Source organism: Ischnura elegans, unplaced genomic scaffold, assembly GCF_921293095.1.
Source record: "Ischnura elegans unplaced genomic scaffold, ioIscEleg1.1, whole genome shotgun sequence".
NCBI lineage: Eukaryota > Metazoa > Arthropoda > Insecta > Odonata > Coenagrionidae > Ischnura > Ischnura elegans.
The window spans coordinates 1-18,724 of record NW_025791711.1 but is presented as its reverse complement, the minus strand read 5'-3'; the positions used below and the strand labels follow the sequence as shown (position 1 = coordinate 18,724).

The 18,724-nt window shown below is 43.9% G+C and overlaps 5 protein-coding genes and 1 non-coding gene across 6 annotated transcripts; 2 read left to right on the top strand and 4 right to left on the bottom strand.

Moving 5' to 3' along the window:
- Nucleotides 1–3,175: 3,175 nt before the first annotated feature.
- On the bottom strand, nt 3,176–3,547 carry LOC124173559 (histone H2B-like). The gene has a single exon (XM_046552991.1). It carries the CDS (start codon nt 3,545–3,547, stop codon nt 3,176–3,178), a length of 372 nt encoding a protein of 123 aa, XP_046408947.1.
- A 48-nt stretch (nt 3,548–3,595) lies between these two features.
- Nucleotides 3,596–4,194, top strand: LOC124173557 (histone H2A). The gene has a single exon (XM_046552989.1). It carries the CDS (start codon nt 3,767–3,769, stop codon nt 4,139–4,141), a length of 375 nt encoding a protein of 124 aa, XP_046408945.1. The 5' UTR covers nt 3,596–3,766; the 3' UTR covers nt 4,142–4,194.
- An 839-nt stretch (nt 4,195–5,033) lies between these two features.
- Nucleotides 5,034–5,424, bottom strand: LOC124173558 (histone H4). Its single transcript, XM_046552990.1, has one exon. The coding sequence runs from the start codon at nt 5,421–5,423 to the stop codon at nt 5,112–5,114; it is 312 nt and encodes a 103-aa protein (XP_046408946.1). The 5' UTR covers nt 5,424; the 3' UTR covers nt 5,034–5,111.
- LOC124173556 (histone H3) lies at nt 5,412–6,345 on the top strand. Its single transcript, XM_046552987.1, has 2 exons — nt 5,412–5,580; nt 5,852–6,345. Exon 2 carries the CDS (start codon nt 5,876–5,878, stop codon nt 6,284–6,286), a length of 411 nt encoding a protein of 136 aa, XP_046408943.1. The 5' UTR covers nt 5,412–5,580; nt 5,852–5,875; the 3' UTR covers nt 6,287–6,345.
- A 781-nt stretch (nt 6,346–7,126) lies between these two features.
- Nucleotides 7,127–8,726, bottom strand: LOC124173555 (late histone H1-like). The gene has a single exon (XM_046552986.1). The coding sequence runs from the start codon at nt 7,918–7,920 to the stop codon at nt 7,198–7,200; it is 723 nt and encodes a 240-aa protein (XP_046408942.1). The 5' UTR covers nt 7,921–8,726; the 3' UTR covers nt 7,127–7,197.
- A 7,903-nt stretch (nt 8,727–16,629) lies between these two features.
- Nucleotides 16,630–16,748, bottom strand: LOC124173560. Its single transcript, XR_006868612.1, has one exon. It is a non-coding gene; the product is annotated as a 5S ribosomal RNA (ribosomal RNA).
- Nucleotides 16,749–18,724: the final 1,976 nt, after the last annotated feature.

The following is an 18,724-nucleotide window of genomic DNA, read 5'->3' as shown; positions in this document are numbered from 1 at the left end:
TTTAAAAACAAATCTCTGTCCACCCTCCGCTCAACATGCGCAGGAGCGTAGACGTTTACCACATGGATGTCGAATACAGTTAGGGAGGTTATTCTCCCTGAGGGGTGGAATCTGATATTTCTTACCGGAAGCCCGGATTTAATTAAAATAGTCGTACCTCGGCCCGGCCCGTCGCAATTGGCGAAGGACCGGTAGAGGGGGTCAGGCCAAATGATCCCCTCTAATGACTCTTGAATACATGCGATGTCTATATTTTGTGTTTTTATGAAATTTAGAATTAAATTTATCTTAAGGGGATTATAAATCCCCGCAATGTTTAAGGAAAGAATTTTCATTACGGGCCAGTGGGAAGAAAGACTCACGTGGGAATCGAACTTGAATAAGGGGGCACGTCTTCCGTCTTTTGTTTGCTCTTTCGTCTCGACGACCCGTTATGGGATCGGCGGCGTGAGCGTCGAGAATCCGTCGGCTGCTCTTGGCTGCTTCCGCCTTCTCCCACACCCCGCTCCGGTTCGGCATCGCTGCCACTTAGACTCCCGCTGGGAGGGACAGCTCCGTGGGACGGCGAGCGTGTGGGGGAGGTCGTCGCCTGCCGGTCGCCTTTCTCCGCCATGTCGAGGGTGAGGGATGGGATGGGGTCGCTCTCGCTGATATGCGAGAGGTCGGAGAGGGAGTTGTGAAGGGAAAGGGAGGTAGGGGAGGTGGAGGGGGAAGTGACGGTGCTGATGGTAATTACTTCGTTTGGGGTGAAAAGGTCTTCTATTATTTCACCCTCATATTCCGCTGCGTTATCTGCCACGTGTTCTGTAGCAGGTTCCGCACCGCTGGTGTCCATCAGTCCTTCTTTGGAAGACTTTAGGTCGCCTTCGTCATCGGTCTGCTGGTCAAAGGACTCGATGACCCGAACAGACGCGAGGATATGACGATTTGTATGGTCAGGGGCCGGCACTCGTTGGGGGAGGGGGGGATATTCTGTGGGCGTATAGTATGAGACCTTTGAGGCCTCGTCGGCTATTTTCTGCTTTTTTGAGCTGTCGGGGTTGAGGTCAGGGATGATGTCAGCCGGGGAAGGGGGTCTCTTCGGATTTGGAGGGATAGGCTTCGACGGTTCATCCTCCATCGTTGAAAGATGCTGAGCGATGTCAGCTGTTGTCTCTTCGTCGTCCGCGGGTGCAGAGGGGGAACGGGCTGCCACATCCGCAAAACGCCTTCCAAAGTCGTTTCGCGGACAGTTCTTACGAACGTGGCCCTCCTCGTGGCACCGGGCACACGTCTTTTTTTGCCCCTCGTAGAGTATCAGGGCCCTGTGGCCTCTGAAGTTGAGGTAGGAGGGGATATTTGCTTTAACAACCATTTTTACAAAAAAGGTGCCAGTTCTGGTGCCACCGAGGAGGTCCTTGCCCCTCCACACCCCTTCCCAGCATGATTTGATGTCGCCAAATCGCCTGAGCTCATCGGTGACCACTGCGATGGGCATCTCTAGCGGCAGGCACATGATTTTTACGAGGACAGGGGCGTCGTCCGTGGAGTCTATGTTGGCCGTCATGATTTTTCCCTCCTGGGTGGGAAAAGGTAGCGTTCTCGTTTTCATTTCTAAGACCTTCTTCAGGATAATTTCATTTTTTAACTTCAAATATATGTTCCTTCGGTTATAACCGATCTGAATACCGTCGACATCCTCCACCGCGAGGCCCAACGTCTTCTTTACAAAAACGTGCGCCTCCAGCGGTGTAGCGAATCTCGCCGTTTCCTCCGTCGTGATGACGATCGTGTTAGTGCGATTGACTTCCATCATCACACTAACATAAGCACATTGGGGGGGGAAGAACACGAAACAAATTGGGGAGAAAGAAAAAGGGGATCGCTGATGATAATCCTGCCCGGCGCAGACTGCGCGCAGGCAGGGGCGAGCACACTCCGCTACTCACCAAAACAAAGAAAAAAGTAACTTAATCACCACTCGTAGAATAAACTAAAGAAAAACCTTCAAACACTGTTTCACTGTGGCTAAACTATAGCCCGTAGGTCGGTAGAGAGAAAAAACAGAAATCACATGGTTGCTCCGGAAATTTTTTCCGATCGTCAAACACACGAAAAAACAAAAGACGATCGCCAGAACGGGCGATCGTCGCCTCGCGCGGGCGGCCGAGGCAGGCCTCCCGGCCGGGTGTCTTATCTCGCGTTCGGGCTAGCAGAGCGCTCCGCAAACACGTCCGTCCGGTATGGCCGTTGGCGAAGATATGTATGGCTTTTGAAGAATGTTATACTCATTCGGTGATTAGATTCGATAGTTCACTATCTGACTTTGTAACAATTTGGAGTTAAATGTCATACAGGAATGAAATTGAGCATCAACGGCGCATAAAAAATTTCCATTTCAAAAGTATCAGTTTCGGAAATGGATCTGTAAGAGTTAGTTTTCATAAATGTTGCGGAAAGGAAGACAGCTGAAGCGCGGACCTCCCGTGACAAAGTAGAGGCTTTCGAAGATGGATTACAATGGGCTGCCAACGTGGAATATGGAGTGAACTGAAAATGATGGAATAACGGACAAACGGTTTGACGTAAGAGAAACTGTCCCACCAGTTTTCTGAGTTACAAAGTGCCTTTTGTTGTCATAACAAGGAAATAACGTTAACGATCGTCTCGTGCGGCTGCAAGTAGACAAAATTTGAACGCACTGGACGGATTGTCATGCAACGAGGAACTGTGGAGACGTTACGGAGGACTTTACATATAGCGATAGTAGAAATTCATGTACGCGATAGAGGGAAAGGAAAAATATCTGCCATGAAGATAAGGAAAGAGAAAATAATGTTGAATAAATTATTAATTTGTGGGAACATTGTATCTGTAACGCTCGTGGAAAAACGGTTTTTGAACTTGAACATTTGAGAGAGCCCGGAGACACCGTCTAACTTCGCTTTGACAATGCGACGGCAACAATCACAGACTGTTGGAATGAAATAACTGATGCATGATCAACAATCTGTTGCTATGGCAACCAAGGATTAATCATAAAAATTAGGACCTTCTGAGCACTGAAAATGAGATATGGACTACCGTTGTGAATTTTAAAGTGGAACTTCGTTTTTGTCGTTGAAGTAAGCAATGGAAACATCACACTGAATGATGTAGGGCCCTAAAAAGGGCCGTTGGGGTGCTACCAAGTAATTTACTTGGAGCTGGTGTACTTGGTCACAGCCTTGGTGCCCTCAGACACGGCGTGCTTGGCCAGTTCACCGGGGAGCAGGAGCCTGACGGCGGTCTGCACCTCCCTGGAGGTGATGGTGGAGCGCTTGTTGTAATGAGCGAGACGGGAAGCCTCGGCGGCGATCCTCTCGAAGATGTCGTTGACGAAGGAGTTAATGATGTTCATGGCCTTGGAGGAGATACCGGTGTCAGGGTGGACCTGCTTCAACACCTTGTAGATGTAGATTGCGTAGCTCTCCTTCCTCCTGCGCTTCTTCTTCTTGTCTCCCTTGGAGATGTTCTTCTGGGCCTTGCCGGCCTTCTTGGCAGCCTTTCCGCTAGTCTTAGGTGGCATGTTGGTATCAACGTTGCGTAGCAGCGAGATGTACCGCCACGGCAACGGAGTCAGATTATATTCCGTAGAGTGGCGACTCGGCGATACGGGATTGGTCGATGAGGCTGAGCCGTCGGCCAGCGGCAGCCCAGAATATGTATAAACCACACGGGGAGTGTGCAGATCTCAACGATTCGTCGTGAGGTCTGCACCGTAACGCCGAAACCAGCTTGATTCATCATGTCCGGACGAGGAAAGGGAGGCAAAGTCAAGGGCAAGTCCAAGTCCCGTTCCAGCAGGGCCGGACTTCAGTTCCCCGTGGGACGTATTCACCGTCTTCTCCGCAAGGGCAACTACGCCGAGCGCGTCGGTGCCGGTGCCCCCGTGTACCTCGCCGCCGTCATGGAGTACCTGGCCGCCGAAGTCCTGGAATTGGCAGGCAACGCTGCCCGTGACAACAAGAAGACGAGGATCATTCCCCGTCATCTTCAGCTGGCCATCCGCAACGACGAGGAGTTGAACAAGCTCCTGTCTGGCGTCACCATCGCCCAGGGTGGTGTCTTGCCTAACATCCAGGCCGTGCTTCTGCCCAAGAAGACCGAGAAGAAGGCTTAAGCGTTCTCTTCTTACGAAGAGAATAAAAAAATGGTCCTTTTTAGGACCGCAAACCATCTAGGTCTGTCAGTCTTACGACTATGTCAAAGAATTTGGTACTCTTCCCAAAATATGCACATAAAAAGTCTAGAAATTACTTTCTGTTTCTCAGGTGGAGAGCTCGTGGATCGAGTTGTCGAGTGGTTATAAAATTTGAAAATTATATCATAATAGAACGATAGCAAGTGTGACGAAAGCATACCAACACCGAAGAAAAAGCTCTGTGGAAAAAACAGAGTAAGAGAAACTGTGATGATGAATGAATAGTAATTAAGGGATTAGTATTATGATGGGGGAAAAACATGTTGCAATACCATAGCTTCGCCTTGTAAAAGGAACATTTGAATGGATATCCAAAAAGTCCGAATGCTATGTAGCAGTTGGAAAATATGTTGGCAGCAGTGCGTTTCTAAGCAACAGATAGGCGATGTATAACAATGTGTCATAATCACCGCATTCGGTCGAAGAATTGTTTGAAAATCGACGAAGGCGTTTGGTCGTTGCTAAGTAACACTATCAATGGACGACATTGTTAACGGCTTGTGCCGCTGTAAAATGTAACAATAACTACCGGAAATAGAACACTTACTGACCATTATTGTTGAAGTCGGTAATATGGGTTGGATTAAGAAATAGAAACAAATTGATCGTCCCTCAGCAGTTTACTCAATCAACTTTCAATATGAATGAAAGTATTTGGTTTACTAGCATAATAGTAACTTGTCATGTGACAATTCCATCAATTTTTTTTTCTTTACTCAACCAGTACCTTAGTTCTCATGTATTATCGATGACATCACATTTCTGTGATTGCGACGAGTGTAAGCAATGGCAAATAATATCCTGCATGTTCTATGGTCCTGAAAAGGACCTTTGTTATTCGATGATGCTGCAGCTGCCAGATGTAATGGGCTGCTGCCGCGATGGAAATCTAACCACCGAATCCGTACAGGGTGCGTCCCTGGCGCTTGAGGGCGTACACGACGTCCATGGCGGTCACGGTCTTCCTCTTGGCGTGTTCGGTGTAGGTGACGGCGTCACGGATCACGTTCTCAAGGAACACCTTGAGGACACCGCGGGTCTCCTCGTAGATGAGTCCGGAGATACGCTTGACACCTCCGCGGCGGGCCAGACGGCGAATGGCCGGCTTGGTGATGCCCTGGATGTTGTCGCGAAGAACCTTGCGATGACGCTTGGCGCCTCCTTTCCCCAAGCCTTTTCCTCCCTTGCCTCGTCCGGTCATGTTGCTGCTGTCTCGGTGAGAGAATCGTGCTTGCTTGACTTTCGGCTTTCCATTTTATAACGTCTTTCGACGGTCTCGCACTCTCAGCCAATCACATTTCGGCACATGTAAGAGTCTACACACTCATGCCAATATATTGGGTCGAGAAATCGCCCAGGTTAGGTTTCCCTCACGTCTCGGACAAATGTCGGACCAATAGCCATCCCGGAAGAAAAGAGTTCCAGATTTTCTGATTTTTTTTTGCCATATCTGCTACATGCTCACAAACAATGTATAAATAATAACAATTGTGACATGCCCTGAAGAGGAAAATTTCCTATAACGGGGACCTACTGTATATATTATAATACTCTACCTCACTATGTAAATATCCATGTAAAACTTGCAGTATGGAAATAAACCTTTTTGAATTGAATTGAATTGCCCAGGTTAGTTACTTTCCCGACAGGAAAATGGCACGTACCAAGCAGACAGCCCGTAAGTCGACCGGAGGCAAAGCCCCCAGGAAGCAGCTGGCCACCAAGGCCGCTCGCAAGAGCGCGCCGGCCACCGGTGGAGTGAAGAAGCCCCACAGGTATCGCCCAGGTACCGTGGCCCTCCGAGAGATCAGGAGATACCAGAAGAGCACCGAGCTTCTGATCCGCAAGCTGCCCTTCCAGCGCCTGGTCCGTGAGATCGCCCAGGACTTCAAGACCGACCTCCGCTTCCAGAGCTCCGCCGTCATGGCTTTGCAGGAGGCGTCCGAGGCCTACCTCGTGGGTCTTTTCGAGGACACCAACCTGTGCGCCATCCACGCCAAGCGCGTCACCATCATGCCAAAGGACATCCAGCTGGCACGCCGTATCCGCGGAGAGCGCGCTTAGATCGTCGTCGCTGTCGACTTCTTGTCGGCACAAAAACAAAAGTCCTTTTCAGGACTAGACGTCATACAGACGATTGTTTCCCATTGCTTTCATCGACGAGAATGAAATAATATTTCATAAAGAAAAGCTGAAAGAGAATGAAAAAATAATAAAGTTGTAATTAATGATAATTATAATTAACTAATGAAAAATAGTTTAAATGAATACTGGAAGGTATGAATATAACTTATGAAAAGATGTTTTTTTGCAGATGGAGTGCTTGGCATCCTGGCAGTTTCCTGACGGAAAATGTTATCTTTACAGAATGGCAATTAAAATTTCATAGGTAACGGAAATTACGAAGTTCTTTCAGAATAACAAAGTCAGGAGTACACTCAATCCTTTATCGAGTTACGACAATGTAGGCATCTCTCGAACTCAAAAAATGTCGTTAGGAGATGTTGCCATGCGCGACGATTGTTTTCCGCCAGCAGTATTGTCACGGAAAATACTAATGCAACAATGACATTCGCCAAGATTTCATTGTTTTCAACAATCGACCGTCTTGGTTGCAAATATGTGATACGCAAGTACTTCATTCTTTTGAGCAATCAGGCTTTCTGCTGCAGCAGACGTCTCTTTCGAAACTTAGTTTCATAGGTAAATTTTTACTGCCAAAAAATTATCAGACAACCTTCAATGGAAGGTGCATTAATTTGACGTAAAATTAGCGGATTTGTAGAAGGAATATTGTCCATCTACTCATTTCCTTCAATGGGTAAGGTTTGAAACTTTATTGGGTAAGGTGAAGGAGTTTGGAATTTTGTTTTAAGCATGGAAAATAGTCATCTGTATGACTTGATGGCCCTTAAGAGGGCCTAAATTGAACTTCGCGTACATCGAAGTTCGGTGAACCTGCGAGGTTCGGTCGCTCACTTCTTCTTGGGGGCGGCGGCGGCCTTCTTTGCTGCCGCGGGCTTGGGCTTGGTGGGCGTCTTCTTGGGCTTGGGCGCCTTGGGCTTGGTGGGCGCCTTCTTCGCCTTCGATGGGGACTTTGCTGCCTTCGCCGCTGGCTTGGCTGCTGCGGGCTTCTTCTTGGGCTTGTCTGCTTTCTTTGCCTTCTTCGCGGGAGGCGCGGACTTGGAGCGCTCCTTGGGCGCGGACCGCTTGGTGGCAGCCTTCTCCTTCTTCGCGGGCTTGGGCTTCTTGGCCGCGGCCGTCTTCTTGGCTGCGGTCTTCTTCGCCTTGGCTGCAGCGGGTGCAGCCTTGTCCTTCAGCGTGGTGGAGCTCAGCTTGAAGGACCCCGACGCTCCCTTGCCCTTGGTCTGTACGAGTGTGCCGGAGGTGACGGCGGACTTGAGGTACTTCTTGATGAAGGGGGAGAGCTTCTCGGCGTCGACCTTGTAGGAGGCGGCGATGTACTTCTTGATGGCCTGGAGGGAGGAGCCGCCGCGTTCCTTGAGGCTCTTGACGGCGTTGTTGACCATCTCGGAGGTCGGTGGATGCGAGGGCTTTGCGCGGGCCTTCTTGGAGGCGGCGCCCTTGCTGGCCTTCTTGGATGCTGCGGAGGCGGCGGGCAGGGGCTTGACGGCTGCGGTGCCGGACGGCTGGGCCGCCGGGGGCGCTGCTGCGGCTGCTGCGGTAGCGTCTGCCATGGTCTCGGACGAGAGGTATGAAAATTTTCAAAATTTCGCGTTTCCCACCTTCGAGATATCGTACCATTTCGGAGCGCGTTCGCCGCTGTCGAACTTGTCGTCGGCGTTCTCCTTCGAATCTTTGTACTCGACTTCGTCTCGCACTTTATCGTTTCGGACGGCGCCGGCGGCTCCGACGTCGGCGTCCGATCTCGACGCGCGAGGCGACAGTCCCGGCCGCGCGCGGGCGGCCCGCCGTCGGCGACCGGAACGTCGCGGGCGCCGCGGCGCCCGAGCGAAATACGGCATGTCACCGGCGCGCCTTCCGACCCGATAATTAAAGTGTCGCCGTGGCGTCGCGGGTTCGCGTGGTCGATCGGCGACCTGCCTCGCCGTTTCTCTGAACCTTCCTGCGTGTGCCGGCACGCCGGCGCCGGTCTGGACGGCGCCCCGCGGACGGAGAACGATGGTCGGAAGATGTGCCTGTCGGACGGATCGGCGTCGTGTCGCGACGACTCGATCCGCGGTTGTGCATTCGTCTGTTGCACTTTTCGATCCGAGTTTGCGGCGATTTCGATCGACGATCGAGACGCCACTTCGGCGTCGCCGAAACGCGACTGTTTCCCTCGATCTCGCCTTTTCGCGACGCCGAAATCACTCTTTCCGCGTGCGACTGCGATCGTTCGCGCTGCCGCGAACCCGCGATCCCCGGGAGAAGCGGACGAATGTCCATAATTTTTGTTCTCGTGCCGTTATTCCACAAACGGCGGCACTCGATTATCGTTTCCCCTTTCCGGCGGGGGCTGAATGTCGCGAGAGTATTCCGATTGCGCCGCGAGTCGTGATATTCGAAGGAAATGGAATGACTCCGTTTGACGCTCCTACGGTTTTCGGTTCGCCCCGTTCGTTTCACTCCGTGCGCTTTCTGTGCCTATTCTGGGGGGGAATGTGGTGAATTTGATTCCTGGGCAGGGATTGCGAAAGGTTGGTGAAAAAAAAATTACGCCTCGACGGGAGGGATTGTCGAGTGAGGCTGGCTTTTCCATACTCGAGTCGCAGGATATTTCTGGTCTAGCGTGCGATTCTGGAAATTGATGACTGCGATTTTCTGTGTGTGAGAAGGCTGATTTTGAATGACTTTTGTGAAAATGAATTACCGTTCCCTACAACATTGTGACGACGTAGCGCGTTACACGTATTACTTAAATTACCACACGCCACTTCGGGATTGGAAATGATGTGTCTTTCCCGCAGGAACGTATATTCGTGAATGCGGACGTGCAAGGGAAAAGATGTACTCTTCACATCGCCGATCGATAACTTTCCCTTTGTTAGTTTTTCGTACATTGTTCTGTGGATTAATTCCACTCTCTACGGTAACGTCCAAGTTTTAAACCTAACTTTGCTATTTCCTGAAACGTGGTATTTGTTGTTTCGGCATTCTTACAATTACCTCTTTTGGCAAATCAATTTTCCTTTGACTTACTTCGTTTGTCAATATTTCCGATGCATTTCACTGTCTGATTGCGGAATTACGAAGGAAAAGAGCGAGTACGACTTCGGAGTTATTCCTTTCGAACTTCACATATCCCTATTGCAATGCATGAAGTGACAATCTGCATGTTATGACGAAATGTCACACGCCTACGACGAATACATCGTGCGCTGTCGCAGTAGCCACGTATGTGGCATTAACGTAGCTATTATTCTGTCGAACTTTGTCTCCAAATAATTAATTGTCATTTTTCTGCACGTTTTAAAACGTGCCTCATGAAAATCCGACCGGAAGTGTGGTTTCCACGCTCACTTGTTGAGTTTAAACGGACACTTTGCAATGTGACGGGCACAGAGCATGGAACATTGTTGAAATTTTCAATTCCGTCGCACTGAAGGTCCACGATAATGTTTGTTTCAATTTATGTTAACGTTCTAAAACGTCTCCCGTCCAAATCCCTCTGTAATTATTGCTTTTTATGAATAATTTGGAGTATGGCATTGGAAATTTGTTTTTGTCAGCAACGGATTACAATATATTTCTTAAACCATGGAATCAGTCGCACTGACACTAGTCACGAATAATTGCCTTAATTTCCTTGTCGTTTTAAAACCGGTCCCATCAAAATTCACTGGTTTTTACTGTTCATATGACATAACGTTGATATTGAAAAATCAGCATTTGCTGTCAGACACATAATATGGGATATTTTTCAAAGTATTCATTCTGTGGCTACGGAACTCCGCTATAATGTTCTTTTTGAATACACCTAAGTTTTGAAACGTCTCCCGTCCAAATCCCACGGTAATTATGGTTTTTAGAAATAATTTTGAGTATGAAAATGGAAATTTGATTAACTCATTAGCAACTGTAACACATTTTTAAAACTATTTACTCCGTTGCACTGACACTTGTCACGAATATTTGTCTTAATTTTCTTGTCGTTTTAAAACCGGTCCCATCAAAATCCACTGGTTTTTACTGTTCATATGACATAATGCTGATATTGAAAATTCAGTCTTCGCTTACTTTCAACCCAAAAAATGGCGTATTTTGAAAGTATTCATTCAGAGACTATGATACTCCTCAATAATGTCTGTTTTCACTTTAAGAACGTTTTAAAATGTCTCCCATCAAAATCCCTCGGTAATTATCGTTTTTATAAATAATATTGAGTTTGACCCTAGGAATTTCATGTCGACAGCCAGGGAGTGTAACATATTAATTAAACCATTAATTCAATCGCACTGACACTCGTCACCGACAATTGCCTAATTTCTCCTATTGTTTTAAAACTTGTCCCACCAAAATCCGCTGGTTTTCACTGTTTATAGGACATAATGTTGTTATTCAATATTTATCCTCTGCAATTTTTCAGGCACTTCTACTGGAATATTTTTAAAACTAATTATTCTAACGATACGAAACTCGACACTAACGTATGTTTTACTATTGTTAACGTTTTAAAACGCATCCCGTCAAAATCCCTCGGTAATTATGGTTTTTATGAATAATTTTGAGTATGACACATTTAATGTCATTATGTCATACACACATTGTAACATATTATTTCAACCATTCATTCAATCGCACTGACACTCGTCACCGACAATTGCCTTATCTCTCCTATTGTTTTAAAACTTGTCCCACCAAAATCCGCTGGTTTTCACTGTCTATAGGACATAATGTTGTTTTTCAATATTTAGCCTCTGCAATATTTCAGTCACTTCAACCGGAATATTTTTTAAACTAATTACTCTAACGCTACGAAACTCGACACTAACGTATGTTTTACTATTGTTAACGTTTTAAAACGCATCCCGTCAAAATCCCTCGGTAATTATGGTTTTTATGAATAATTTTGAGTATGACACATTTAATGTCATTATGTCATACACACATTGTAACATATTAATTCAGCCATTAATTCAATCGCACTGACACTCGTCACCGACAATTGCCTTATTTCTCCTATTGTTTTAAAACTTGTCCCACCAAAATCCGCTGGTTTTCACTGTCTATAGGACATAATGTTGTTTTTCAATATTTAGCCTCTGCAATATTTCAGTCACTTCAACCGGTATATTTTTTAAACTAATTACTCTAACGCTACGAAACTCGACACTAACGTATGTTTTACTATTGTTAACGTTTTAAAACGCATCCCGTCAAAATCCCTCGGTAATTATGGTTTTTATGAATAATTTTGAGTGTGACACATTTAATGTCATTATGTCATACACACATTGTAACATATTAATTCAACCATTAATTCAATCGCACTGACACTCGTCACCGACAATTGCCTTATTTCTCCTATTGTTTTAAAACTTGTCCCACCAAAATCCGCTGGTTTTCACTGTCTATAGGACATAATGTTGTTTTTCAATATTTAGCCTCTGCAATATTTCAGTCACTTCAACCGGAATATTTTTTAAACTAATTACTCTAACGCTACGAAACTCGACACTAACGTATGTTTTACTATTGTTAACGTTTTAAAACGCATCCCGTCAAAATCCCTCGGTAATTATGGTTTTTATGAATAATTTTGAGTATGACACATTTAATGTCATTATGTCATACACACATTGTAACATATTAATTCAACCATTCATTCAATCGCACTGACACACGTCACCGACAATTGCCTTATTTCTCCTATTGTTTTAAAACTTGTCCCACCAAAATCCGCTGGTTTTCACTGTCTATAGGACATAATGTTGTTTTTCAATATTTAGCCTCTGCAATATTTCAGTCACTTCAACCGGTATATTTTTTAAACTAATTACTCTAACGCTACGAAACTCGACACTAACGTATGTTTTACTATTGTTAACGTTTTAAAACGCATCCCGTCAAAATCCCTCGGTAATTATGGTTTTTATGAATAATTTTGAGTATGACACATTTAATGTCATTATGTCATACACACATTGTAACATATTATTTCAACCATTCATTCAATCGCACTGACACTCGTCACCGACAATTGCCTTATCTCTCCTATTGTTTTAAAACTTGTCCCACCAAAATCCGCTGGTTTTCACTGTCTATAGGACATAATGTTGTTTTTCAATATTTAGCCTCTGCAATATTTCAGTCACTTCAACCGGAATATTTTTTAAACTAATTACTCTAACGCTACGAAACTCGACACTAACGTATGTTTTACTATTGTTAACGTTTTAAAACGCATCCCGTCAAAATCCCTCGGTAATTATGGTTTTTATGAATAATTTTGAGTATGACACATTTAATGTCATTATGTCATACACACATTGTAACATATTAATTCAGCCATTAATTCAATCGCACTGACACTCGTCACCGACAATTGCCTTATGTCTCCTATTGTTTTAAAACTTGTCCCACCAAAATCCGCTGGTTTTCACTGTCTATAGGACATAATGTTGTTTTTCAATATTTAGCCTCTGCAATATTTCAGTCACTTCAACCGGTATATTTTTTAAACTAATTACTCTAACGCTACGAAACTCGACACTAACGTATGTTTTACTATTGTTAACGTTTTAAAACGCATCCCGTCAAAATCCCTCGGTAATTATGGTTTTTATGAATAATTTTGAGTGTGACACATTTAATGTCATTATGTCATACACACATTGTAACATATTAATTCAACCATTAATTCAATCGCACTGACACTCGTCACCGACAATTGCCTTATTTCTCCTATTGTTTTAAAACTTGTCCCACCAAAATCCGCTGGTTTTCACTGTCTATAGGACATAATGTTGTTTTTCAATATTTAGCCTCTGCAATATTTCAGTCACTTCAACCGGAATATTTTTTAAACTAATTACTCTAACGCTACGAAACTCGACACTAACGTATGTTTTACTATTGTTAACGTTTTAAAACGCATCCCGTCAAAATCCCTCGGTAATTATGGTTTTTATGAATAATTTTGAGTGTGACACATTTAATGTCATTATGTCATACACACATTGTAACATATTAATTCAACCATTCATTCAATCGCACTGACACACGTCACCGACAATTGCCTTATTTCTCCTATTGTTTTAAAACTTGTCCCACCAAAATCCGCTGGTTTTCACTGTCTATAGGACATAATGTTGTTTTTCAATATTTAGCCTCTGCAATATTTCAGTCACTTCAACCGGAATATTTTTCAAACTAATTATTCTAACGCTACGAAACTCGACACTAACGTATGTTTTACTATTGTGAACGTTTTAAAATGCATCCCGTCAAAATCCCTCGGTAATTATGGTTTTTATGAATAATTTTGAGTGTGACACATTTAATGTCATTTTGTCATACACACAATGTAACATATCAATTAAACCATTGACTCAATCGCACTGACACTCGTCACCAACAATTGCCTTATCTCTCCTATTGTTTTAAAACTTGTCCCACCAAAATCCGCTGGTTTTCACTGTTTATAGGACATAATGTTGTTATTCAATATTTAGCCTCTGCAATATTTCAGTCACTTCAACCGGAATATTTTTTAAACTAATTACTCTAACGCTACGAAACTCGACACTAACGTATGTTTTACTATTGTTAACGTTTTAAAACGCATCCCGTCAAAATCCCTCGGTAATTATGGTTTTTATGAATAATTTTGAGTATGACACATTTAATGTCATTATGTCATACACACATTGTAACATATTAATTCAACCATTGATTCAATCGCACTGACACTCGTCACCGACAATTGCCTTATTTCTCCTATTGTTTTAAAACTTGTCCCACCAAAATCCGCTGGTTTTCACTGTTTATAGGACATAATGTTGTTATTCATTATTTAGCCTGTGCAATATTTCAGTCACTTCAACTGGAATATTTTTTAAACTAATTACTCTAACGCTACGAAACTCGACACTAACGTATGTTTTACTATTGTTAACGTTTTAAAACGCATCCCGTCAAAATCCCTCGGTAATTATGGTTTTTATGAATAATTTTGAGTATGACACATTTAATGTCATTATGTCATACACACATTGTAACATATTAATTCAACCATTGATTCAATCGCACTGACACTCGTCACCGACAATTGCCTTATCTCTCCTATTGTTTTAAAACTTGTCCCACCAGAATCCGCTGGTTTTCACTGTCTATAGGACATAATGTTGTTATTCAATATTTAGCCTCTGCAATATTTCAGTCACTTCAACCGGAATATTTTTTAAACTAATTACTCTAACGCTACGAAACTCGACACTAATGTATGTTTTACTATTGTTAACGTTTTAGAACGCATCCCGTCAGAATCCCTCGGTAATTATGGTTTTTATGAATAATTTTGAATATCACAATTGGAATTTCATTTACTCAGCCACACAAATGTCTGCCGTTCCCTTATCAAAACTATGTTCTTTCACGGATTAACACCAGTTCACTTTTAAAACGAAGGAAGAGTTAATGCACGTATTCCTGACGAGTTTCATTGCACGACTCATTACAATTTCATTTATATCACATATTATGTAATCTCCAAGCCCTGATGCCACAACTGCACATATCAACATTCCCCCAATCATCATTCTATTCCCAAACTATCGCCATGGACTAACGCTTCCATTGATACACTTCCTAAAACGCATACTCCAGTCAAGTTTTACAATTTCCGAACATCAAATAGCAATGTTATTCTGCATAATGCCCCGACAATTAAGACTTGTTTTCAAATTGCAAACTTCACCTATCATGATATCTCTCCTTGGGTATCGATTTCCATCACATACCTTTTCAAATGCTAAGAAAGGTAAACCACTTATTCCTGACCAGTTTAATTGCATAAAACAAACTAATTTCCATAATGACACAGTTTGTGTACTCTCGAAGCGTTGACAACATAACAGCTCATTCCAACATTTAACCATGAAAATTATATTTCCCTAACGACGCCCAGCCTTTAACTAATAACATGATCAGTAATTTATGGAAAGAATTAATGTATGAATTCACTGCATTACGCCCCACATTTCCCTATCGTTTGCCTTTCTTATCAGCAAACTCCTACACATCGGCCATCTTCAGCCTGAACAAACAAATGATGTATTGGTTGTATTTGCAATGCAACGACATAATTACCACATTCACATGAAAGTATGCACTACCAATTTCTTCGCGTTAACACATTTTCTCAGTCACACGCAATAACGGATTTATTTTCCGAATTTTTCCTCTGTCGCCTTCCAACACTTCACTTTGCGCCGCCTTTCTTCTACCATACATTTCACAAACACGGGGACAACATCGACACGGGGACTTCACTTGCACATTAGGGAACACTTGTCACAGTGTTTGCGACGAGTACCACTTCCACATTGCGTTTTAATACCTAAAATTTTTACTCAAATTCCGTGAGGTTCTTGCGTGATGCAAGAATCCTAGCCGATAGTTCCGCAACTGCCACTAGGGCGCACCACCTCCCGAGACACGGTTCCGTGAAACGGCAGGCGATGAGTCCAGCATACGATACAATGTATTATACCATCCGAGAATGCCACGTTTAACCAAGAAATGTAACTAATTCCACGTCAATGAGTGCTGCGCTGTCATTACCCGTACGCCTGTGTTGTTGATTCTCGTCTTGCCTCGTTGCCAAGGTAATGGCGTATTGTTGATCGAGCATCGAAATTTCGTGCTTTCGCGAAAACGTACCGTGGGATGGTTAGGGAGATGTACCGTTGAACATCGATGGTATGATAACAATCTTCAAACCTTATCTTTTCTGAAAATGACCGTTATTAATTACTTGGGTAGTTTAAACTATTTCTAATAATTCAATGAAAAACCCTCTGCACGCCATCTCCCAATGGACACCGGGAAGCGGAAGCCGATTTCCATGCCTTTAGAGTATGTAATCCCGCTGTGATAACCGAGGATCGAAGGAAAATGTCGCGTGGCATGCAAATTAAAATTATTCCCAAACCTATTTCTCTCATTCACCACATATCGGAATCAACGAAACTCTCGCATTAGGGAATAAATTCCGAGGAAGTGATTGCAGTAATGACTGAAAATGGATTTTTCCCAAAGCCTTTCCTCTCCAACGCTACATTAATGTCACTCTTGAAACACGCGAATAAAATATGTAGAAAATATTTCACATAGTGACATTTCTTTCTCAAAAGAAATTTTCGCGGCATATTCCTGCTCTGCATTGCTCGCGGTAGGTGATTGAAAATATTTTTTTTAAACAAGTTGAAGAATAAAAGTAATGCCAACAGCACCCGGTATTCCCAGGCGGTCACCCGTCCAAGTACTATCCGGGCCCTACGTAGTTTAACTTCGGTGATCGAACGAGAACCGGTGAATTGTACGTGGTGTGGCCGTTGGCGAGTACATGACCGAATCCTCAAAAAGTTATCATGACTTGAGAATCGAAGGAAGATCTGGTTTCTTCGCGGTTGTATCTGCTTTTGTTTCTGTTGAATAGTTACCATTTCCAGACAACAGTCCCTTTATGCTTAAGCAATTCTCAATTCCGTTATATCTTTTGGTCCATCTTTGAAAATGTGTTTATGAAAAATGTCTTTCGTAACGGTGTGCTTGTTGGTGTAATGGCGATTCGTTTCAGCTTTAATCCATTGGTAAATGTCGCCTGTTGTTGTTTCGACTGTTTAATGATCGATGTAACGCAAGGGATGCATTTACTTCTTCAAAGAAATTTTCTGGCAAAAGATGATTATGTAATGCGTAACGAGGGAATTAATTTGAGAAAGATAATTCTTGTCGTTCCAATTTCTTCATCTACATTTTCCGGACTTGACGGTGTTATGCTCTTTGTTGGTTAAGCAATGTGTAAAAAATCGTTTTCACCATTCTTGGAACAAAAAATGTTTTTCCCTACATTCATACATTTTTCTTTATGTCATTTATCTATCTCCCAATGCCAACACACTGCCACGGAGACAGGAATTCGTGGTTTTACTCCGAGTTATATTACGGAATAGGAAATTATTATCCTTCCTCGCTTATCGCGCTTCACTCTTTTTCCCAATTGCGATTATGAGGTGGCATTACTGCCCCTGTGATGCGAACCGATTTCGTAACATTTACGTGGAGGAATGACGAACGATAGTGCGCCCCTTCAAAAAAACTGTCCGTTGGCAGGGAGCCGACCTCGATTCAAAGTTCTCCCCTACCGACACTTGCTTACGTCACACGCTGCCGCTTCTCGGTCGGGGAGACGTACCTTCCCCCACCACCATTTCCGACCGTGGGAACAAGAGTCCCCTTCATGTTCCCATACAGGCGGGCGACTGGCATTTGCTTTCGTGAAACGTATGCCCGACGGAAATATTTCCAACCCTAAAATTTCACTTGCGCTATGGAAACACTTCATTGGACGTGTACACCGATCATTGATTGATAAATTCCTCGACATGACTATTGCGTGAAAGTAATGAAAGTGTACTGTTGACGAAGGAACGGTATACATTGAGCGTTTTTTCTTTTTTTCAAGTATTACACGTTATCTCGAAGCCTTGCAAAACCCTACTTCCATTAATGGCAGTCGATTACCTTTCCAACATTTTTAATGGTGCTATGCCATGAAAGTATGTGTTGCTGTCATTGGAGTGATTATCCTCGCCTGCAAGTCTTTCGATACGGCAGGTATTGAATGATGCCATGAATAGAAAACACTTACTCACTTTTTACGTCGACGGGAAACAAACGAAGGAGGCCATTGCGTCTTTTGAAAAATTCGCCCGTTGGAACTTCTTTTTTTCTTCCCGGCGTCCCCTGCCCCACTCGCTGCGTTTAGGTTCGTGGTGGGGGAACCCGTCCCCCACCACCCGGATCCAAGCGTGGGAACTACCCCACACACGGGTTCCCAGGAAAGTTGTCTTCGTTGACCCAAGAATTTCCCCACCCCCGGATTCTTTCCACGTGGCGGTACTTCGCACGAAGAGAGAGTGCGTTACAAAAAATTTGTGGACGAATAAAACTTTGAAACGGTATGGAGGGAAATGTTTATAACTGACTGCACGAAATGGATTACGTCGCACTGGTTTTTTCTGAAACAGTCTTCATCAATGAATTAGAGAATGAGGGATACAAATACATCTTCCACTAAGGACGCTGAATAATCTGATTCGCCAAGTAATACTTTCCAACTGCAACGAAAGAAAATGCTCGTGACGAGGGAGCATAATTTTAGACGATTCCGGCATTTAACGCGACTCCGGTGTGTATGGAAAAGGTGTTTGCGATATTCCGTGTCCACCACGGCTAAAAATTTATTTCAAAGTCACGGGGGACTGCATTGGGAATGATGCATCACATTTTAGAATTTTCTTTCATTCCCGT

Excerpts from the sequence above, each read along its gene's own strand:
- LOC124173559 (XM_046552991.1), bottom strand. The coding sequence starts at position 3,547 with ATGCCACCTAAGACTAGCGGAAAGGCTGCCAAGAAGGCCGGCAAGGCC.
- LOC124173557 (XM_046552989.1), top strand. The coding sequence starts at position 3,767 with ATGTCCGGACGAGGAAAGGGAGGCAAAGTCAAGGGCAAGTCCAAGTCC.
- LOC124173558 (XM_046552990.1), bottom strand. The coding sequence starts at position 5,423 with ATGACCGGACGAGGCAAGGGAGGAAAAGGCTTGGGGAAAGGAGGCGCC.
- LOC124173556 (XM_046552987.1), top strand. The coding sequence starts at position 5,876 with ATGGCACGTACCAAGCAGACAGCCCGTAAGTCGACCGGAGGCAAAGCC.
- LOC124173555 (XM_046552986.1), bottom strand. The coding sequence starts at position 7,920 with ATGGCAGACGCTACCGCAGCAGCCGCAGCAGCGCCCCCGGCGGCCCAG.